The following is a 20,047-nucleotide window of genomic DNA, read 5'->3' as shown; positions in this document are numbered from 1 at the left end:
GAAGTTATTTTTTTTTGCCAATCTTTTTATTATTCACCTGCACAAGAGCACCATTTCTGTAATCTTTGACCTGTATTGTGGTCATCGCAATTCAAGTTATGTTAAATATCATTAAGAATTTTCAATTTTCAATTCCACCCTCTACTGTCATAACTTTGGGAGAATAAATAAGAACCCTGCAAACCCTATAATTCTTTCATGCCATTGCTTTAGGGCTTTAAAAGTTAAATTAAAATGATGCATCAAAATGAAAATATTTATAAACTTGTCTATAGGAATTATCAAATGTTAGGTCATTCAATTTCGTGCAAATTTATCAAATGTATAATCATATAAATGTCAGTTTCAAATAAAATTTAAAACCCTTTAGGAAAAATCTTACTTTAAATATCATAATTGAAATAAATTAGCAACTTAATTGACATGTAGAGTAGTCTAATGTCTGTAAATTACTTCAAAGAGTTGTATCAACTTTCAACAAAACTTTTAACAATTCCTTTTTAAGTTTTACTTTAAAACAATCAGCTAAATGGTTGTATTGAAGTGAGCATCTAGCATGTGTTCAGGTAAAACAAGTTTACCTACATTTACCTATATGTACCAATATGCCCTTAAAAATCAAGTAAAAACTGAAAACAAACATATGGAAAAAAACTATTTCACCTGCAGGCATGTAACTGCTGGTTATCAAACATAAGTAAATGTACTGTTTGGTGTGTGTTTTTATGATCATTCGGCTGAATAATTCATTTGTAATATATCTAGATCAATCACCTTTTTCTGAATAAATTGGATTTTAACGGGGTGTTTCGCAACATATACCAGAATATATTCAATAAACAATGAAAATTACAGAAAACATATGTTTATATGTAACAATAATAAGAAACATTATGATTTTCATGTAAATAATGTTACAGTAAAAGAGTGCAACAAGGTGTACTTTGACATGATAAGTTATTAATAGACTATTTCAGGGACTATTTTTTAAATGCTAATATATGTGTTGCGGTGCATTTACTAACCTTTAGTGCACAGAAGATACAAGAGTGGCCCATACAGAGATGTCCCGAAAGTCTTCTGTAACTACGTCTAAATACGTCAATATGCCAGAACACCTGGAAATAAATCAAACATGCATATGTTACTATAATTCATATACAACTTAACAATACTTGACACATTTTGCAAAATTGTTTTTACCTAAAATCTAATAATAATAATAACGACACAAGGCAATGTAACATGCAATCTTCTGTATTGGCCTCTGTCACTGTCCTTCATTGTTTACCTATATGTCCAGGCCTGTTTTTTTTATTGCTTCAGAAGCTGTTTTTTCTTTTTTGATTTTCTATTTTATATTAGAAACATTGAATCACAAAGAAGACTATTGCACTGCATTTATATAGTCTGTAAAATTGAACTACACAAGTCCATAAACAGCTAATTGAGAGATCATTTAAGGCAACGGTTGTATAGAAGTGAAAGAATCTTTAATTAAAATATTTTATCACTAAGGTGAAAATAGGGGGTATTTGTGTCTGGAAATGTTCTAATTGGTAAGGTTATCACTGATAGTGAGAATGATTGTAGTCCCATGACATGTACACTGATCTCTATCAATACAACACACTCCAGGACTCCCGCCCTCGGGTCATATATACATTGTATGTAAATTGTTGTAAGCAATATAACAAATATTTCAAACATTACACAACTATTTTGGTATGATTAGCCCATGACAGACACCGTACATTTTTTATGACTAAATAAATTCCCTTAACTCAAGCTTCCTCTCTAGCTATAACTTAATAATAAGTACCTGAGAAATTAATAAAACTAATATAAATCAACAAGACATGACATTCTTATAATCAATCATATTCATATTGTGTAATTATTTTTTTATCCTTAAAGAAAATTAAAATTACAGTATAATTAAAAAGACCTTGTAATTATAACATGCATGGATTCTCCATGAAAAATTAAATTGAAAAGTGTCAATTTCTTAGCAAAATGGCCTACCACGTACTGGCTACTTTTTCAAAGAAAAAATTAATCAAAAAGTAATTAACTGTATGTCATGATGGATAATTATAACTCAGGTGTGCATGAGGCGGATATAAGCTTCTTTAACGCCTGTCATGCATTGTGCATGCATTTCCTGATAAGAAAATAATGTCCAGTTTCCATGGAAACCAATCAATAATATTAATTTTCTACTAAAGCCTTTGTCAACGCACCTTGATTTGTTGCCACAAACGCACAATTCAATTTCATGCTTTAAGGGCATGACCATGTGCTTCCGTACAAGACAGTAAAATATGCTACAATTTCAGCTGCAGTCAACAAATATTTTTTGTAGACAAAACCGGTATATTTTGAAATGCCATTACGACCTTGGTAAATGTATATGACACCTTAATGGAGTTCTTCAATCTTTTTAAAAAGGGAAACTGCAAAACACTATGAATTTTAAAGCATCTGAATGTCCAATTATCATGATTTCGTGACTTTTAACAACTGCATTTGTCTCCAATAATAAACCACAGTCTACCAATGTTCTATTTTGATGTCCAAGTTTAATACCGGAGGCAACTGTGCAAGAAAATGTTAATGATTTTCTATATCAATCTTGTAGTATGTATAATCAGATCAAGGTAAAATCTATTAATTCAAATAAATTATTCATGGTCATCTTTTCACAATCTCGCATGAGGCTGATCATTACCATGTTTTTCAGGTCATACCTCCATGGTGTCCTAGGACAGACCGATCAAACACGCAAAAAAGTTAATGTCGAGGGCAACTTGTTTTTGCTTATATCATTTAATAAGACATTATGATTTTATCAGTTCATTTATGAAATAAAGTTAATTAGATTTTCAAGGTTTTAAACAAGCTAACGCAACAAATTTAGGTCACTGCCTGCAAGTAAACAAAATTAAATAATGTTCTTCTTGTTTGCCAATTTTGTTTTGATCAAAGATAACAGCGGGAGATTAAAGCGTAAGATAACGATCTATAATCACAAGGTACACAGTCATTTTGTCTATCGCTTGGCCCTCTAATTCTCTTTAATACATTAAATCTATAATTACCTCCCTAATTTTGCGTTTGGGTAATGACTGGCTCGCTCATATCTGGCCACAAGACCACTGTCACCATACTAACATAATGAATTCTTTGCTTTTTTCTTATACAAATGTCGACATACATCATTTGCGAAGTTTAAACAATGTTAAAAACCTGAACACCTGACAGAAAATTACATTTCAAGTAATGAGCCATATAGTAACAGTAAAACCAAACATTTTAGATACTGAACATTTTGACTTTTACATAGGTGATGCATGCCATTTTAAAACTTGAAATAATACACTAAATAATACCAGATATGAAACTTTATCATGACTAAGACAAACATACATGCATGTCTGTTCTTCCGATATAAACACCTAATAGTGCCTTAATCATTACCCAGTCCTGCAAACCTTTCCAACCCATCTTTTTGTGAGTGATCTTTTGTTTCAAAGCATATCCCATTAAACAATAGGAAGATCTAGCTTCTTCTGTCAGGTATTGTTACACCGTCTTGTTTATGTGACAATTTTTGGTGTCCGATTTGGTGTTCATTGTCACGCAATGGCTTTTTTTGCCAATTTAACAATGCTTTTTAGCACAAAATTTGTTTATTTTGTAAACCGAAAGGCCGTAAGCTATTGTTGCCCTACAAAAGCTGGGATGAAAAACTTCCAATTTCTTTTGTATAATTTGTTTAGATAAGTGGATTTCTCAACAATAAAGAAGCCTAATAAGAAAAACTTACAAGAGAACACAATGTTTGTGACCTATATATGAGAGGTAAAAGGAAATTTACTGCATTTAAATAGAGTCATATTGGATGGGCGTTATTCTGTCTGGTAAAAATCAAAAGTTCAGTTTGACAATTTCCACCTCCAAAGAATCAAATTTCCAACATACCCTCCACATTGATTCATACTTCAAATGAACAGGTTACATCTATTCATAATGATCTCACAATATGGTGCCATTAAAATAATATTGTCATTTACAAAGATAGCTTGTGACTCACTATCAGAACAGTCTGTGACAAAATTTCCCCCCAAGATTTTCCGATGTATCAATCAGTAAAGTCAGTACTAATATTGATTGTTTTAGTTTCCAGGTAAATGTTGTTACCATGTCAATATCCAATACAAACAGTTTATCACTTGAGGCAGACAATGATGATGAGGACAATGGTATTGCGCAATCTTAAAACATGCTGCTGGCTCCTGTAGGGACTTATAACAAATTAGGTAGTATCATGCAATGTCTGGCATTGTTGTTAGAACATGGCGTCTTCTCAACAGTTGTTTTCTGGGCAAATATTCTCAAACTTGTTTTTTTTAAGTATTCAAAGATGAATCAATTAACTGATGCTTAGCAAGAGAAATTTGTATGGCCCTATGCAACCATTTAACACATGTTTTGATAAAGAATATTTACATGTTCGGTTATGGAAACATACAATTTTGTTTACATTTTGACGACATAACATGTCAATCATTTACATAATTTTCAAAGCTTTTTTTGTGCATGTTCAATGAACAAATCATGACTTTTCACTCTGTTATTACAAAATAAACATATTCCCATTTAAAAACCGCAAAAAATCAACTTCTTTTCACAACAATTGAGTTTGTCTTTGATCGCCCACTTTAAAGAAATAACCTTTCATTGTTCTGTTTGTATACAAAATCATTAAATTCATTAACTTTTTCAAAGTGTACAGAAGTCATTCGGTGTATTACATATACATGTAACTACAATTTATGTAAAACGTGTGGCTAAAATCAATGAGCAAATGTATAATGTTTCACTTCCGATTACAGGTAATCATTTTTAATTTTTCGCCTATATTCCGTGTCCGAAAGAATTAAGTTAAGATTAGGGGCGGGGATGGTTATCTATAATCGATAGACATAAGATTTTTTATGTGGTATAAACGTAGATCACCTGGTATGATAGCAGTCACAACTGTACGATTTGATCGTATAAATGATTCATGTGTACAATCAAAACAACGAGACACGCGACTTAATACTACAAATGCATCAAAACCATCAAATGTTAAGCCTTATTGGTTTATATTTTGTGTCTCGTTCATAGAGACAAAAAAATGGAAATGTCAGAGCAATCCAATGATTTTATTTCATCAAAAGACTTCCGAAATTTGTTCAAAAAAGAAAAAAATTTTAATCATTTTATTTGTACACTGATTAATTTGAAAAGGTAATTCAAAAAACCACAAGCCATGGTTATACAGTAATAATTTGTTACATGAATAATAGCTTGATTGAACTTGTCCTTTTTTTGTTAACTCAAGAGGATATTTTCAATGATCAAAATGAGTCATTCGGAAAGTGAAACAGATTATATTTTCTTTGTTAAGAAAGCACAACTTACCTCTACTGTTCATGATGAAGTAAAATTCCCTTATCATGTAGAATTTAACTTATCGAACTGCAAGACTAGAGTAAATGTTTGCAATTCCCCAAAAAAAGTAGAGGCAAAAATATGTTTATGCAATTAAAAGGAGGTTATCTCAGTGTTTAATATATGTCAAGAGAAAAATGTCAGAGTTTAATGCCTTCATTTAGAAATATGTTTTCCAGAATCAGTAACTATAATACTTATAATTAGAGAATGCCAATTATAAATAAGATAATACCTGTACTTATCACCTGAAATTGGAGGAAAGCTTGTATCAGTAAAGCACCTTGCATATCTAAAGGTCAATTATTTGCCTGCATATTTGTTAGAAAGTTCCCATTTTCCCATGGTAACTTGATGCTTATGGCAATTAGATGGCTTGAAGAGAGGAGACACTATCTAGAATGGTGACAAGACGAAGTAAAACAGAGGTACTTGATCAAGTCTCTATCCCTCTCTAGTGATAAGATAACACTGGCTCCATACCTGATTATCCTAGTGGTTGACCGAGAATATAAGAATGTTTTATATGAACTCAACAGAAATTATCAGTCTTTTAAGATATTATTCGGCCCTGACATGAACCTGCTTGTGAATATTTTTATCTAAAAACATACCAACTTTATTCAAAGGAAGACATTAGTATTATAAATGTATGGGTATCTGCAGGCTCTATAATGCTAGATCTATTCTTGTTCTTAATGTATATTGATTTGTCAATCATAAATCAAGATAGCATTAAGTGATATGTCAGACAACAACGGTGATCTAGAAAGCTAAGTTTTTAGAGTACAGAAATTGTAATTATGTATAATGATCAAATTGGGTACATTTGCTGTTGGTCAATACAGGTAAAAGTCATGAGGTAGTGTATTTAGATACAGGTGACCAAAACACCAACAAGCTGATGTTTCAGCTGCATAAACCCAGTTAATTGGTCGATTAATGGGTCTTTAAAGCTACAAAATGCACCAATTTTAATAAAATCAATCGCATGAAATTAACCATGAAACTGTTTTCAAAGTCTGACTTTGGCCAATAAAAGATTAGATCAAAGTGGCTGTGCGGACAAGTCCATAATTCAAACATTTTTGTAGTCATAATTATACCAAGAATAAATGGTCAGGTTTTTCTAACAATTTAATTAGCTCCCAATCGAGGCAATAAATAGAAACTTGGAACTGTAACATCAGTTATAAGACAATTAAATATAATTATATGAATATAACCAAAAATGAAATAAAATAATGCTTCTGCAATGTGAGTTCAAACTTTTCTGGTTGTAATAAATTAAATGTTTACATTTGCATGTTTGCACATATTAATCTAATGTAAAATTTCCATTTAATACTAACACAGGCGGCTGTATAATAATCAAATTACGTGAAATGAATATTAAATTGATTAAAAGATTTACAAACATTACTACTTTACTAAATCGCCTTGAGTTGGCAAAACCCTATTATGTAAATCTGATTTTAATTTATCGCTACTTTCAAGTTTACCGTAATCCTTTTCAGAACATTAACAAAGCCGTGATTCAAATTTAGTTGTGCCACGGCAGATATCGTATTGATCTTTAAAAATTAAATTTACATATTCATGGCTACAATTTTCCATTTTCAGATACTGCGACAAGTTCCAACAAGAGTATGTTTACCTGACCTTTCTAGTAGAGTAAAGTTAAGTACAAATTTTGCATAATCAGACTTTTGGAGTGAGCAGTTTGTTTCAATATTTTGGCAAAAGGATTAAAAAGCCCAATCCCCCCTACCAGCAACAGGCGACCTGTGTGTGAATTGAAATATAGCTCTTACAAAAATAAACAAGATTTTATCTTTCATTTTCATATCTCAAAAGCAGACTTTAATATGGAGTGTTTACTTTTAAGCTCAGGCCAAGAGCAAGGACCTTTTCCTGGTCAAAAGGTACACTTAACATGTATTGTTTTATAGTTTACAAAATATAATCCGCAAATAATAAAATATCTTAAAATGTTGTTTTTCTAATTTCAACAATGAATTAAACATTATAAATTTAAATAACCACCCAACTGTTTCAGCATATTATTATTATAAGGAAAAGCACAAATTATATATAAATTGCTTTAAACAGATCTCAGCTTGTTTGGAAGCTATATACATGTGTCATTAACTGTTTTCATTGATGACAATGTTTATAATGTAAATACACAGTGACAAGCCCTGATAGTTAACAAAGCTCTTGACACCTGGATACATTTCCCTTACTGCTTTTATCCAAGGTGTCATGTATGGCCTTAAATAAAGAGCACGCACAGTAGCTTGCGTCTCTTTTCTATAGAATTCGATTGTGTAGATTTTATCAGCATTTATACATTAATGCCCTTGTAAGGGTAAATACAAATTTAAATACAAAATTTTTCTGCCCATTTAATTTCAAGAATTAAAATTGCACTTTTACCGATTTCTATCATATATGTTTTGCATTAACCAAAGCTTCTTGAAGAAGTTTATTGAATTTATGCACGCGATAGTTAAAACTGATGCAGAAGGATAGTTTTCAATTTTATTCCAGTCACAATGTTGTAATGTAAACAAAACCTGACAATGACACCAAGTCTGTATTGTATGAGAGGGTTAGACTGATATTCAATTGCAGGTTCTTTGTGAAGACAATTAGCAATAAAGATGTCCCTGAACAGTTACTATAGTAACCAATATCTGCGCAGGTAAAGGGCAATAGCTTGCAGTAATCTAAGAAGGCCATGTTTGCCATAAAAATTTTACAAGTGTCTTCTTGATTTCATACTGAAAACAATCTGAGTCAACTGTAGTTACTATAAAAGTATTGCACCTTTCTATGTTAATTCAAAATAGATAGAAGAGTTGTAGGTAGTATGCTATGGAATATACACACTTATGTAATTTGACCAGGATAAAATTGGTTATATCACAAAACAAGTGTAACTAATATAATATATAATTTCAACAAATCAGTGACCCATATTTCAGAAGCACAATTATATAGTTTTTAAAAACAGATTTTTATGACCAAATCCACTGTTGTGTTGAATCAATTACCTTCACAGTGATTTTTTACAGAGAAAAAACATCTGGTTATGATTGCAAAACATGCAAGTTTAGACACTGAATACAATCACCTGCCACAACAGCCAGTATATGGAGGCAACATGGCTTGATATATTTCACAGCAATTAAACATAAAATCTAAAACATGGTCATTAATTCAGCTACCAAATGCCTGTAACAGTATACCACCATATTGTCAAGTTTAATGTACCCCAGACATTAAATAAATAAAACTGAACTATGATTGCAACTGAGCTATAGTGACAATCAAATTTCCTGATGTTGTCAAAAAATATTATGAATAGAAATAATCTGGTTTAAAAATCAATGTGCATAAATCAGACAAATTTTCATGGAGAGGCCATTTCATTTGTAGCAGTGGATATGCCCAAAGAAAAGATTTCCCGAAAGTTGACTTTCGACCTGATCTAAATGTTCCTTGAGTGATCATTATCCTAATCTAAATTTGATCTAATGGGCAATAATTTTGCAGGACAAAAGTCTGAACCCCACAATGAAAACATAATTAAATACCCATTGAGCTCTTTCAATACACCTCTCTATATGAGAGTCATGCTTAAAATACTAAAGGTCAAAAAGCCCTGAACTTCACTAAGGACCCAGTTACTTAACAATTCAGGTCAAAAGTCTGTCTACAGACACTATCCCCCATGACACATACATGTATTTGTAACAAAGGCAATTGAAGTTGAAAGAAAAACCAAGTGTTACTCATTTGACCACATTTTCCTAATTTATAAAGGGAGATAATTTCTTCTTAGGGCCTTTTTCTCACTCTTGATTATGGACAGCTCTTCAGCCGAATGTCAAACAACACTTGATCACAATATTATATCATCAATTCACAACTTTTAAGCAATCAAAAGCCTCTCATCTTTTAAATGCTTTAAAAGTGAGAAAAATGAAACAACAATGCTAAATTGCAATAATTGCATATAAAAACATCTTAACTTTGAAGGACATTTATAAAGGAAAACAGTGTCATGAAATATTTATTACATTAACATCTTAACTACCTAAATAATATCTAAAGAACTACAAATTGGGCAATAAACATGGTATATGAAGAAGCTTAAGTCCCTTACTTTTTTCAGTTTTCAACATAGCAAGTTTTACTTTTATACACACAATGAAAAAGACTTCTAAAGAGTGTGTCTATGCATAAATAATGATGTCTCATCCTAACATATAGATTAAAGAGAAGTCACAATATAATTGACCTGTTTCTTGCCTTGCTGGCAATCAACCAAAAAATTATGACCCATTCAAAGAATAATGAAACAGTCTGTAGTAATTCAATCACTGAAACCCTTTTTTAAGTTTCAATTTTACCAAAATAGTGAAGACAAAAATCATGGTGATCTTTGCAGTAAAATTATATAAAGGACCATCACATGGGAAACAAATGCAAATTTTTATCCTCTCAAGCAGTTTTTCCCAGCCAAACTTTTACGCATTTTAATTTATGTATCGCAAACTGATTTTCCCAGGTTATGGTGTAAAAAGCTTGATATACAACAAAAGAATAGCCATACAATCAAGTTGATTCAACCACCTCAAATAACCTCTGTTTTGTCACAGTTGACAGGATTACTGTTAATCACTAGTTATTGCCTTCCATTTTTTTTGGTTGTTTCACCTTCAGCTTCAGTGAGTACCAAGTCCCTACGGGGATTACCAGATCTTGTAGACGTTTGATGAATATTAAACACTGCATTGTACCGTAGAGACTAGGCAATTAATCATCGAAAACACTAAAGAACAACTGAAATCAGAGAATGTATGTGTTCAAAAACAAAAATATCTTACCTGAACGGCACTATTAAGAAAGCAGTTGTTTTCTCCAGGAGCATTTCGGAGTCCTTTTGCTGCATTTGAGAAGGACTGGCTTGTTTGGCGGTCCCATGTGTCATACCAGTGAGCCGGAGCATTTCCACCTGGCAGGCTTGAATCCGCATTATCCATATTTGTTATGTTTTGTTTATGTTGTGATTATTCCAAAGACAAATGTCATGTCTGTAGTTGATAATAAGTCTGAAAAAAGAAATATATATTTATATACTAGTAAATCACAAATGAAAATGAACTCAAACCATTCACAAGTTTTCTTTTCACTGCATAATAGAATGTTGTTTCAATATATGTACAAGTACTTCTAATAAGTACACTACTAGTCACACACCATCACAAGATAAAAAAAATATCTAAATTACTAAGTGAATTATAGATCTAATTTCTTACAACACACATAAACATGTATGTTAAATACCACAAAGTAACCAGATAATGTGACACAGTTATAAATATATGATTAGTTAATTAGGAGTATAGTGCCAATTATTACTTTTTGTCTTACACAATATTGTAAATCAGTTTTTGTCTCTTTAACTAGACTGTAGACAGGAACTTATTGTTTATAAAACAACCTTCCTTGTTTGCTTATACATGTATTAAAAGATAAAAACTGACAAAACAAAATCACCTGATAAATATATACCAATTACTGATTGTTAAAAAATTGAGATCTTGACAGAAAAAGAAATAGAGAAACATTTGGAAATATAAGACATAAATTGACACGAAGAGTGTCAAAGTTTTGATAAGCATTGACATAACAAATGACCAAATAGTTTGGTAGTTTGAAATATTGTCCATGATGTTTTTACTACGTATAGGCTAATTTCTGCAAAACCTGACTGATAGTAGCGTGAAATCTCTAGTGTAAATATTGTCAGATGGATTATGTCCTGTAAAGATAAAGGTTTTGAACTTTCATTGCAAAATTAATTACTGGGTTAACCTAAAACCTCTGGCATACTTCCATTTTTACTATTTAATCTAAAATCATTATGTCAATAGTTTAGCAAGCTGGTCTGGGCTGACAATATGAATGGGAAAACTCAAGCACCAGAAGTCGCAGGAAATGTTGACATCAAGAAGGTTTTGCTATTACAGGGCGCCTTCTGTTACCTGTGAATTGTAAGAGAAGGTGTATACCTCAATATTGATGTCCAATCATTTTGTCAAACAGAGATAAGAGGAAATCAATAATACAATAAAGACAGGAGATTTCAATTACTAGTTTCTAGGTGATACTTAATTTTTTTCAGAAGTGGTTGGCAAACTGTTTAAAATGAGTAGAACATCATGTTTTGTATTGAACTTACTGGTAACAAAATAAGGAAAGGGAAACTGACAATTTGCTGAATTCTAATAAGAACAACCTTAAATATGAGACTTCATCAATCTATACTATATTTAACTAATATTGTCATAAATATCAAAAGTACATGTCTGATTATTATCAAGGAATGGACAGTCAGTTATAGCTACCGGTATGTATCAAAGTGCATGTTTAATAATTATTAATCGATAGATTTATTTCACCTCTTGCTGGGGACACTTTCCCCGCCTTGGTCATAAATCAAACTCGATTTCATTTCTCTGTCTTATCAGTTGATTTGTGTGAACTTTCATATGGCTTGATTTAACATCAAAATCTTGATATCACGTATAAGGTTATGTTTACCTTAAGTCAAAACATTGTCAAATATTACTACCAAACATAGTAACATAGCTAGGGTTTGTAAATCACAGAGACTTCAGCTGATACAAAAACTGAAAATACAGGGTTTGTCCCAATGTGTCCTCTAGATAAGAAACACATTTATTTAGGGTTGACAAGTCTGAATTTGTTCCTGTATTTTATATACAATATCAAAACCTTTCATCTTTACATTTATCATTTAGAATGAGTCAACGCGACCAGAATGATTCAATGAGAGGTTTTGATGTCTTAAATGCGAGTCAAAATGGATGATCTCTAAAAAAGAGTCAATGGGACATTATAATGGTAAAAATTACAAAAAAAATATATCAATGAGCAAAGCTCAAGCTCAATCTTATCCCAAAATGCATGCCCTTAAATAAACCTGTTGCATTGTGTCAAAAACTGGTTTTATACAAATGAAAGGATGTCAAATTTAAAAACTCTAAAGATATTGAAAAAGATAAAAAATTAAGTAACTGCATTTTAAATTTAAATACCCTCGGCCCCAAACCGAAGCAGGAAATGAGTTATTCTCCAAAGCTGGAGATTAAAATTATGATAATAACTCAGACACAATTTCAATTTTTTTTGGGGCGCATTTAAGAAATCTGTTTATTCAACAATTTCTTTTGTTGCCTAGCGATCACAGACTACTATATTTCCTGTCAGTGAAAATGACAGGATGCTCCATGTGTTTATTTATGCAAGGAAAGGGAGCGGACTTCCTTTCAAGTTGAAGCACTTAAACGTTAAAGGGACCAAAACTGCTGAGTGTAATAGCTTTACCCGTACAAGGTCAAGAGGGATCACCCAAAATCTAGGTTATATCAATCTTTATGAATTAATTTTGAATAATAAGGTACATCATTTTACCGCTTCAATATTAAAGATTTGAAAAGAGAAACTTCAGCAAGAAAAAAAAAGGATACTGGTGAAATAAAGGAACTACACAGCAATAAAGAGGTGAAATCGGGTAAAAATAAAATAAGACATGCAGAATGAGTCATAGTATTAAACCAGTAAAGAATATAACCACATGAAAGCCTGTCTGACTAATCAAAGGAAGTTACCGCAACTGTATTACCATTTAGTGGTCATTAATTCAGGTAATCTAAACTTTAAAATTTACATACATGTATTCTAATTTAATCAAAAGATGGGTCATAAGTTCTTACTATCTTCAGGAAACAAACTTTTTTCCCCTGTAACTGTTTACAATACCAGTACTTCTCTTCTAACTGTCCATTTAATTAAAGGTTAAATTAAAGAAACAGTCACTCAAAGTAATGAAAAAAAGAAGAGTACCTAATTAAATCAGTCAACAAAAAGATCAACCCAATTACGGGCAATAAAGATCGGCATTGATCCAGCAGTAAAAAAAACAAAGATAATGATTGAAATAGGAAATGGTACTTATAGAGTTCGGTGATTTTCAAAGACAAAACCATTTCAATGTATTCATGATTTGATGATTGGAAAATGAGATAAGATTTGGATATAATCAAGAACCTGTTTGATGTAGAGACAGATCAATTAGATGATAGAGAAGTGTGTCATGATATTGAAGAAGATATGGATCCATTCTAATGAGAGAAGATAGTAAATGGGGTAGAAGTAATTAAGACTGATTGCAGGTGTGCAATATTGGAAATTGATTCTTTAAATTTTGGAAAATTGATTTTTTATTGAAATTGCACACTGTTGTAATGACAAAATGATGCCCAATGCCCAAATAATTTATGTTACTAACAGGAAAAATGTATGTTTGTTGTCATATTTAATTTGAATAATTTATCCTTTTTGAATATAATTATACAAAATGGTATTTATACAAAATACAAAGTTTCAAAGAAATATTTCATTAGCGTTCAGGTGGGCTTAAAAACACAAAAGGAATAAAACAATGTATATATACATTTTATGATTTATCTCTTTTAAAGCTGTTGCCATTTTATAGAAAAGGCCTTTTAATCAATTTTTCTCATTCAAAATGCAACAAATGTTACAGGCTTTCTTTACAGGCAATGAAAAATTTATTTCAGTTGTATTTCTAACATTTAACACATACTAACAATGCTATAAATGAATTGTGGTCAGTTGTATATATTTTTACTTTCTTAAAGATACCAACTGCATGGGAAAATGTTATCAAAACTTTTCTCTTGGGAAAGGTCAGTTAACAATATCTAACAAAATTTTTAATTTTAGAATGACTTGAAGATTTTGCTGCCCGAATTGCTCTCACTTGTAGGAATTTCTTATTTATAACAGTATTTGACCCTTGGTATTGCGCTGTATAATTTATGGATATGTAAAATAATCTAACTTTTATAGCTTTGTACAGACTTCGCAAACAATTACCAGGTATTAATTGATTTTAAAGTGGTCATTAGTGAAATAAATGCTTAAAAATACTCTCAAATTGACAGGTGATTGATGTATGTGATTTAAGTTTTATTGTTTAAGGTCACATGGACAGTATATACATGTATATCATACCTGTCACATGACAGCAAAAGATCATATGTTTAACTATCCTCTGTCAACCAACAGAAAATACCTACCATTGATGTTTGAGGTTACTTAATAATTGAGAGCAGAGATTTTTGTATTTTTTGTCCCAAAATTATGATAAATAAAATTCATAGCTTCCAAAGAGGAAATGCGCAAAGATCTGTTCTTAACATTGTAACAATTTCATTATTCCTTTTTGTATAACCATACAATCTCTGGTAAACATTAAATAAATAAACAAAATAATTACAAAAGTGCAAGAACAATATGATTATTATAAATAGTTTCATAACATATCAAGTGTAGACTGATCTAATCATTGTAAGTATAAACGATCAAATATCACAGCTTTAATGTGATCAAATTATTGCCGTCATTTATAAGTCTCTATACTAAGTAAATGAAACGCTTTAGAGGTAACAAAGCATGTGATTGATATGTCCTTACAAGCCATTTTGTTGGAGGATTATTATCAACGGTCATTTTGTTACTATTTACAAAATTAATAAGCTAGACGCAACTTAATATAATACACTAAAGCTATAAGGTGACACAAGTTGGACAGAAATCAATTTCCATTTGACTCAGGAATAGGAGCGAAGTTGTGCAACCAAATCAATTCATTTGATGAATAATATGTCACAGGTTGAAAAAATACAATACACTCTGACCCAGACTTTATTGTGTGAATTATCCTTCTATTGTTCATACTTGTGAACATTTTACGGAACATTTTATAGTATAATGGCAAGTTTCCACTGTTTCTAAGTCTGTACTATTGATAAATGATATCAAATTAATGATAGATTCAAACAGACTGATGAGTATAATCAAAAGTTATTGGCCCCCTTGAAAAAATTTCTCCTTGCAGATCTCAACATTAGTTATACCACTAATCTGTTGGTCAAACAAAACCCCTAGAACCCACTGATACCATTGTTCACTAACAAGATAAATCTTATTTGTACAAAATGTTTGTACATTGTTAACTATGGCTTCATCCCTCTTTCTTGTCACAGTTAACTGATGATTCAGGTGTAACAGCTCTGCTTTATGTCTTGATTAAGATTCAATGTGACATTAATTAATTGACATTAAAACCAGAATATAACATTTATTATCACCTGTTGAGAAGCTGTAGCAAAGTTCCTCTCCGATCAATAAGACACTGTATGTATGCCAGACATTATTACATGATTCTAAAGATTTCCACAATAATTCCAACAGAGAAAACAACAATGAAATATAAGGCATATAAAGTTTACCTAACAGACCAGACAACTACATCAATACATTGACATTAACAGAATCTAAAATAACAAATACTACAGGGCTCATTATCACTCTGTAATCTTTGACACAATCTCACTCTCTGGTGGGACACTTCTATAAGCCGACTCCTTTAGGCTTAAAAAAAGTTGTGGATAAAGGTAAAGGAGAGATAAAAAATTTGATAAAAATATCTTACAATAGCAGAAAAATCAATGTCAAAAAAAATATTTACAACCTGTTTGTTATTACAAAGATTCAACTGTATATAATATAGATACAAAGATATGTATTTTTTCACTATTCAATGCATTAATACCTACCTATCTGTTAATTTTCATTTTTCTAGACTATTAAAGGTTTAATATATATTTAAAAGTACTGTAGTTTAAATAGTAGTAAGATGAAATGTTAATACAAAAATGATTTGGTTCAAATTATATAAAACCTGCAATGCTCTAGCTCAATGAATAATGTAAATGTGTTATGTTTATCCATTAAACAAAATTTTCAATTAATTTCAATTTGTTTATATTATTTATAATGGCCATTTATTTACTGTCACTATATTGTCAATTTGACCAGACTGTGATCTGACCATAGGACTTTATAACAGGACATTGTAATCCCACTGTCTGCAGTGTTTGGTCATCTTTTGTTAAAAATAATCATTCACCTCCAGGCAACATGAAAATTTAATTATATTTTAGTGAAATGTCAATGTCATACTTAAGAAAATTAATCAATGATTATTAGTTTTGAAGTTATATGTCATAATATGTCATTATGATGGATAAAAAAAATATATGAGAAAATGTTCCACTGCTGAACTTAATGTTCAGTCAGAAATCAACATTTTTTATAGAATATATATTGCCTCAACATGTATTATAGTATATATATTGACATCAGTTTGTAACAGGAGTGATATGATAAGGAATGCTACCATAAAAGTATAAAAATGTCTGCAACTATCACTGACTGTAAATATGGCACCAAAAAGACCACTGACATTAAATAAACAAAGTGACATCTTTAGGAATTGTAAATTTTTCAATGATACCCAAGTGTATTCAATAAAAATATATACTGTAACAAAAAAATATAACAAAACATTTAGACAATGTATCAACTTAACACAAGTTCAAGAAGCATTTCTAACAAGATTTATTTTTCTGTAGTGTATTTATACGCCATGATTGCAATTGAAAAGGCAATGCCAACACTTGGTAACACAATGAGATAGGTAACATTATGCAATACTGATTGTAAAGTATTTGCTGTTTCTTTTGATGGATTATGCACAACAATGACATATTGTCTAATTTAATCATTGGACTTTTTGTGTGACACAGCCCAGTATTTGATTGTAATATTGGCAGCTTTTAAAAAAGGTGTTAAGGAAAGCTGGCATAAGAAAGTCTTCAAACAACTTAACATTCCATACAACTTATGATTATAAATAATTCAGGAAATTAACAATCAAGTAATTAACATGACCTGATGATTATGTATATTTAAGCATTTATGCCCTTTGATGTTAAATACATGTACTGAAGTTAACATAATTTGAATTAAAACCTTATCATTCTATAATATCTGATATATTACATAAAATTCATTAAGTATTTAATGTTGAACAACAGATTTCAATAAACAGGTGCATAAATTAAATATAAACAATGTAATTAGAACATTAACTTGCACTAATATGAAATGTACCGTATATGATAACAATTTGATAGCAAGGACTCATGTAAGTGTTTGTATATATATAGTAATAATATAAAGCTGAGTTCTAAATTTCAGAACTTATAATGATCGAAAACATTGTTTCAATCTTTGCAACTGTATCATGCATAATCATTCTACACATTACACAGAACATTTGTTGTAACAATGATAAACGGAACATGAAAACGTAGACTGAACTGAAAATTGGAATCAAAGTGTCCCTAAAATAGGCTGAGTATGTATGTAAACCAGGAGTACCATGCCACAGGTGTGCAAATTTTAATATAATATATCACACTGATCAAACGAAGTAAACTTTTATTAATTCCTAATATCAAACAGACATGCAAAGCAATACGGATTTTGCATGCCTTCTATATTTCATACGCTCCCATCGGAAATTTTGCACACCTGTGTAGGTCACGCACAGGTAGATAAATCGAGTCGGCTCTTTTCGTGTCTGTCCGAATTAGAATAATCACACGGTCTCTATCCGAAAGAATACTAAACATATCAATGATAAAACAACGTACTTACCAGTAACATATAAAGTCAAATATATTTTGTTATTTCCAACTATTTTCGAATCTTAAACACGAAAAAAAACACAGGTAAATCCAATATTGTTATTTTACGCGCACCGGGACAGTTCGGTCGCCATTACAGTAAAGTGTCAATAGAGCGGAGGAATATGGTGACGTCGAGAAACCTAATCAGCATGACAATCAAAATAGTCCCCGTGGGCGGCGGTTTACTCATTTTAATTGAGTCACTTTATTCCTCCGCTACTACAGGTGTAGTAAGAAGTAGTTCCACGTTTTATTTACTATTGTAGAGATTTACGGCCATTTAGAAACATCATTGTTAATAGTAACGCATGGAAAAAGTAACAATGTTAAGAAAAACACAATGGAGAATCATCATTATTATTTAAATTTTAAGCAGATTTTAAAACAGAACTGGAACAAATAATTAGGTCTCAATAATATTTTAAATATTTGCTGTTTCCTTGAATTATGCCCCAAAAATGCAGTATTTTAACTTGAAATTAGGATATTTTAAACCCCATATTTATGATAGATTTAGTTAAAAAAAGATGTTAAGAGCTGGCAAACGAGTTCAAACACTACAGTCCATCTTATGAAAAATTAATTCAGAATTAAAATCAGTAAACATACTGTGTATGTATTTAAGCAATTTATGCGATGAATCATGTATGAAGTAAACATAACTATGAATAAAACTATCTTCTATACACGTTCTGATTATTTACAAAAATCTTAAGTTTAAAGGAAACAGTTTCATAAACTGCAAAAATTAAATTACATGTAATTAGAAAAATTTTCCTAATATAGATTTAGTAAAAAAAATCATTTCAGTACAAAAAGTTGGACAACAGTCAAACTATGGCAGAGCCATCTTTGAAAAATTGGCAGTATGTAGACCACAATTTCTATTCCCACCAACTAACTGGTCAGTGTGAATGAAACAAATTATTATAAAACTGATCTTCATACACGTTTGATGGTGTTTTAAAAAATGACAGCAAAAATAGTTTAAACTGCATAGCCATTTTAAAGAATATTTTATTCATTCAAATGCAAATTAATTGTGAAGAAAAAATATAATTGATTGAAAGGAAGTAAAAAGTTCCAGGACACCTATTTCAGTCCTAGATCTTTCCTCATTCCTACACAATGCCAATGACTACTTTATCAGTTTTGGAATGTAACCAGTAAAATAAAAGAGTTTATTAATAGTTACCTCAAAGGCCATTTTTTCACTGTTGCAAAACTTTTTGAACAGTTAAGTACATTTTATACTCATTCTCCAGTAATTTTAATCTGTATTTTGTCCTTATTATTTTTAAACAACTAATGTATATTAAAAACCACATTTTTTAATTATCAAGAATGGTTAAATTATTCCAACATGCATGCAAGTTTATTATTTATCCTGGACTTCAATAAAATTGCTTTGTATTAGTTCCAATGTTGTTAGTTCCAATGTTGTACACGTTACATGCTTCAAATGATTGTGTTGTAAACTATTTCTTAATACTTTATCCTCAATTATGATAAGATTCAATGTATGCTATGTTCACTTTAATATTATATACATATTATATCTGTAATATATGATTATGATAAGATTTTATATATTAACCCATTACGTTATATAGACGCCTTTTTCACCCCCCCCCCCCCATTTTGTTGTCTCAAATGGTGAAAAAATGCCTTATTTAGGCCCCCAACACTTGTTTTTGTTTGAGAAATGTTGTTAAAAAAAGTGACCTCTTTTTCGGCGCGGCCCCCCAACCAAAAGATACATCAGGGGGTTGCCAGAAGGGGGATGTGCCCCCTTCTGTTTGGGGGGTTTGAAGGGGGGC

The 20,047-nt window shown here is 30.9% G+C and overlaps 1 protein-coding gene across 4 annotated transcripts in view; it reads right to left on the bottom strand.

Moving 5' to 3' along the window:
• LOC132740839 (uncharacterized) overlaps window positions 1–18,355 on the bottom strand; it is a 44,514-nt gene extending 26,159 nt beyond the window's left edge. For all 4 annotated transcript variants that reach the window (XM_060728865.1, XM_060728876.1, XM_060728885.1 and 1 more), the window contains exons 1-3: window positions 18,196–18,355; window positions 10,401–10,625; window positions 1,026–1,118 (exon numbers count right to left, since the gene is read on the bottom strand). In XM_060728865.1, coding sequence (XP_060584848.1) covers window positions 1,026–1,118; window positions 10,401–10,556 — 249 coding nt within the window. In that variant the 5' untranslated portion in view covers window positions 10,557–10,625; window positions 18,196–18,355. The remainder of the gene's footprint in view (window positions 1–1,025; window positions 1,119–10,400; window positions 10,626–18,195) is intronic.
• Between the last annotated feature and the right edge of the window lie 1,692 nt (window positions 18,356–20,047).

Source organism: Ruditapes philippinarum, unplaced genomic scaffold (assembly GCF_026571515.1).
Source record: "Ruditapes philippinarum isolate M1 unplaced genomic scaffold, ASM2657151v2 ctg179_1_1_1_1, whole genome shotgun sequence".
Lineage (NCBI taxonomy): Eukaryota > Metazoa > Mollusca > Bivalvia > Venerida > Veneridae > Ruditapes > Ruditapes philippinarum.
Note: the sequence above shows the minus strand (reverse complement) of the source record. Positions and strands in the feature narration are given on the sequence as shown.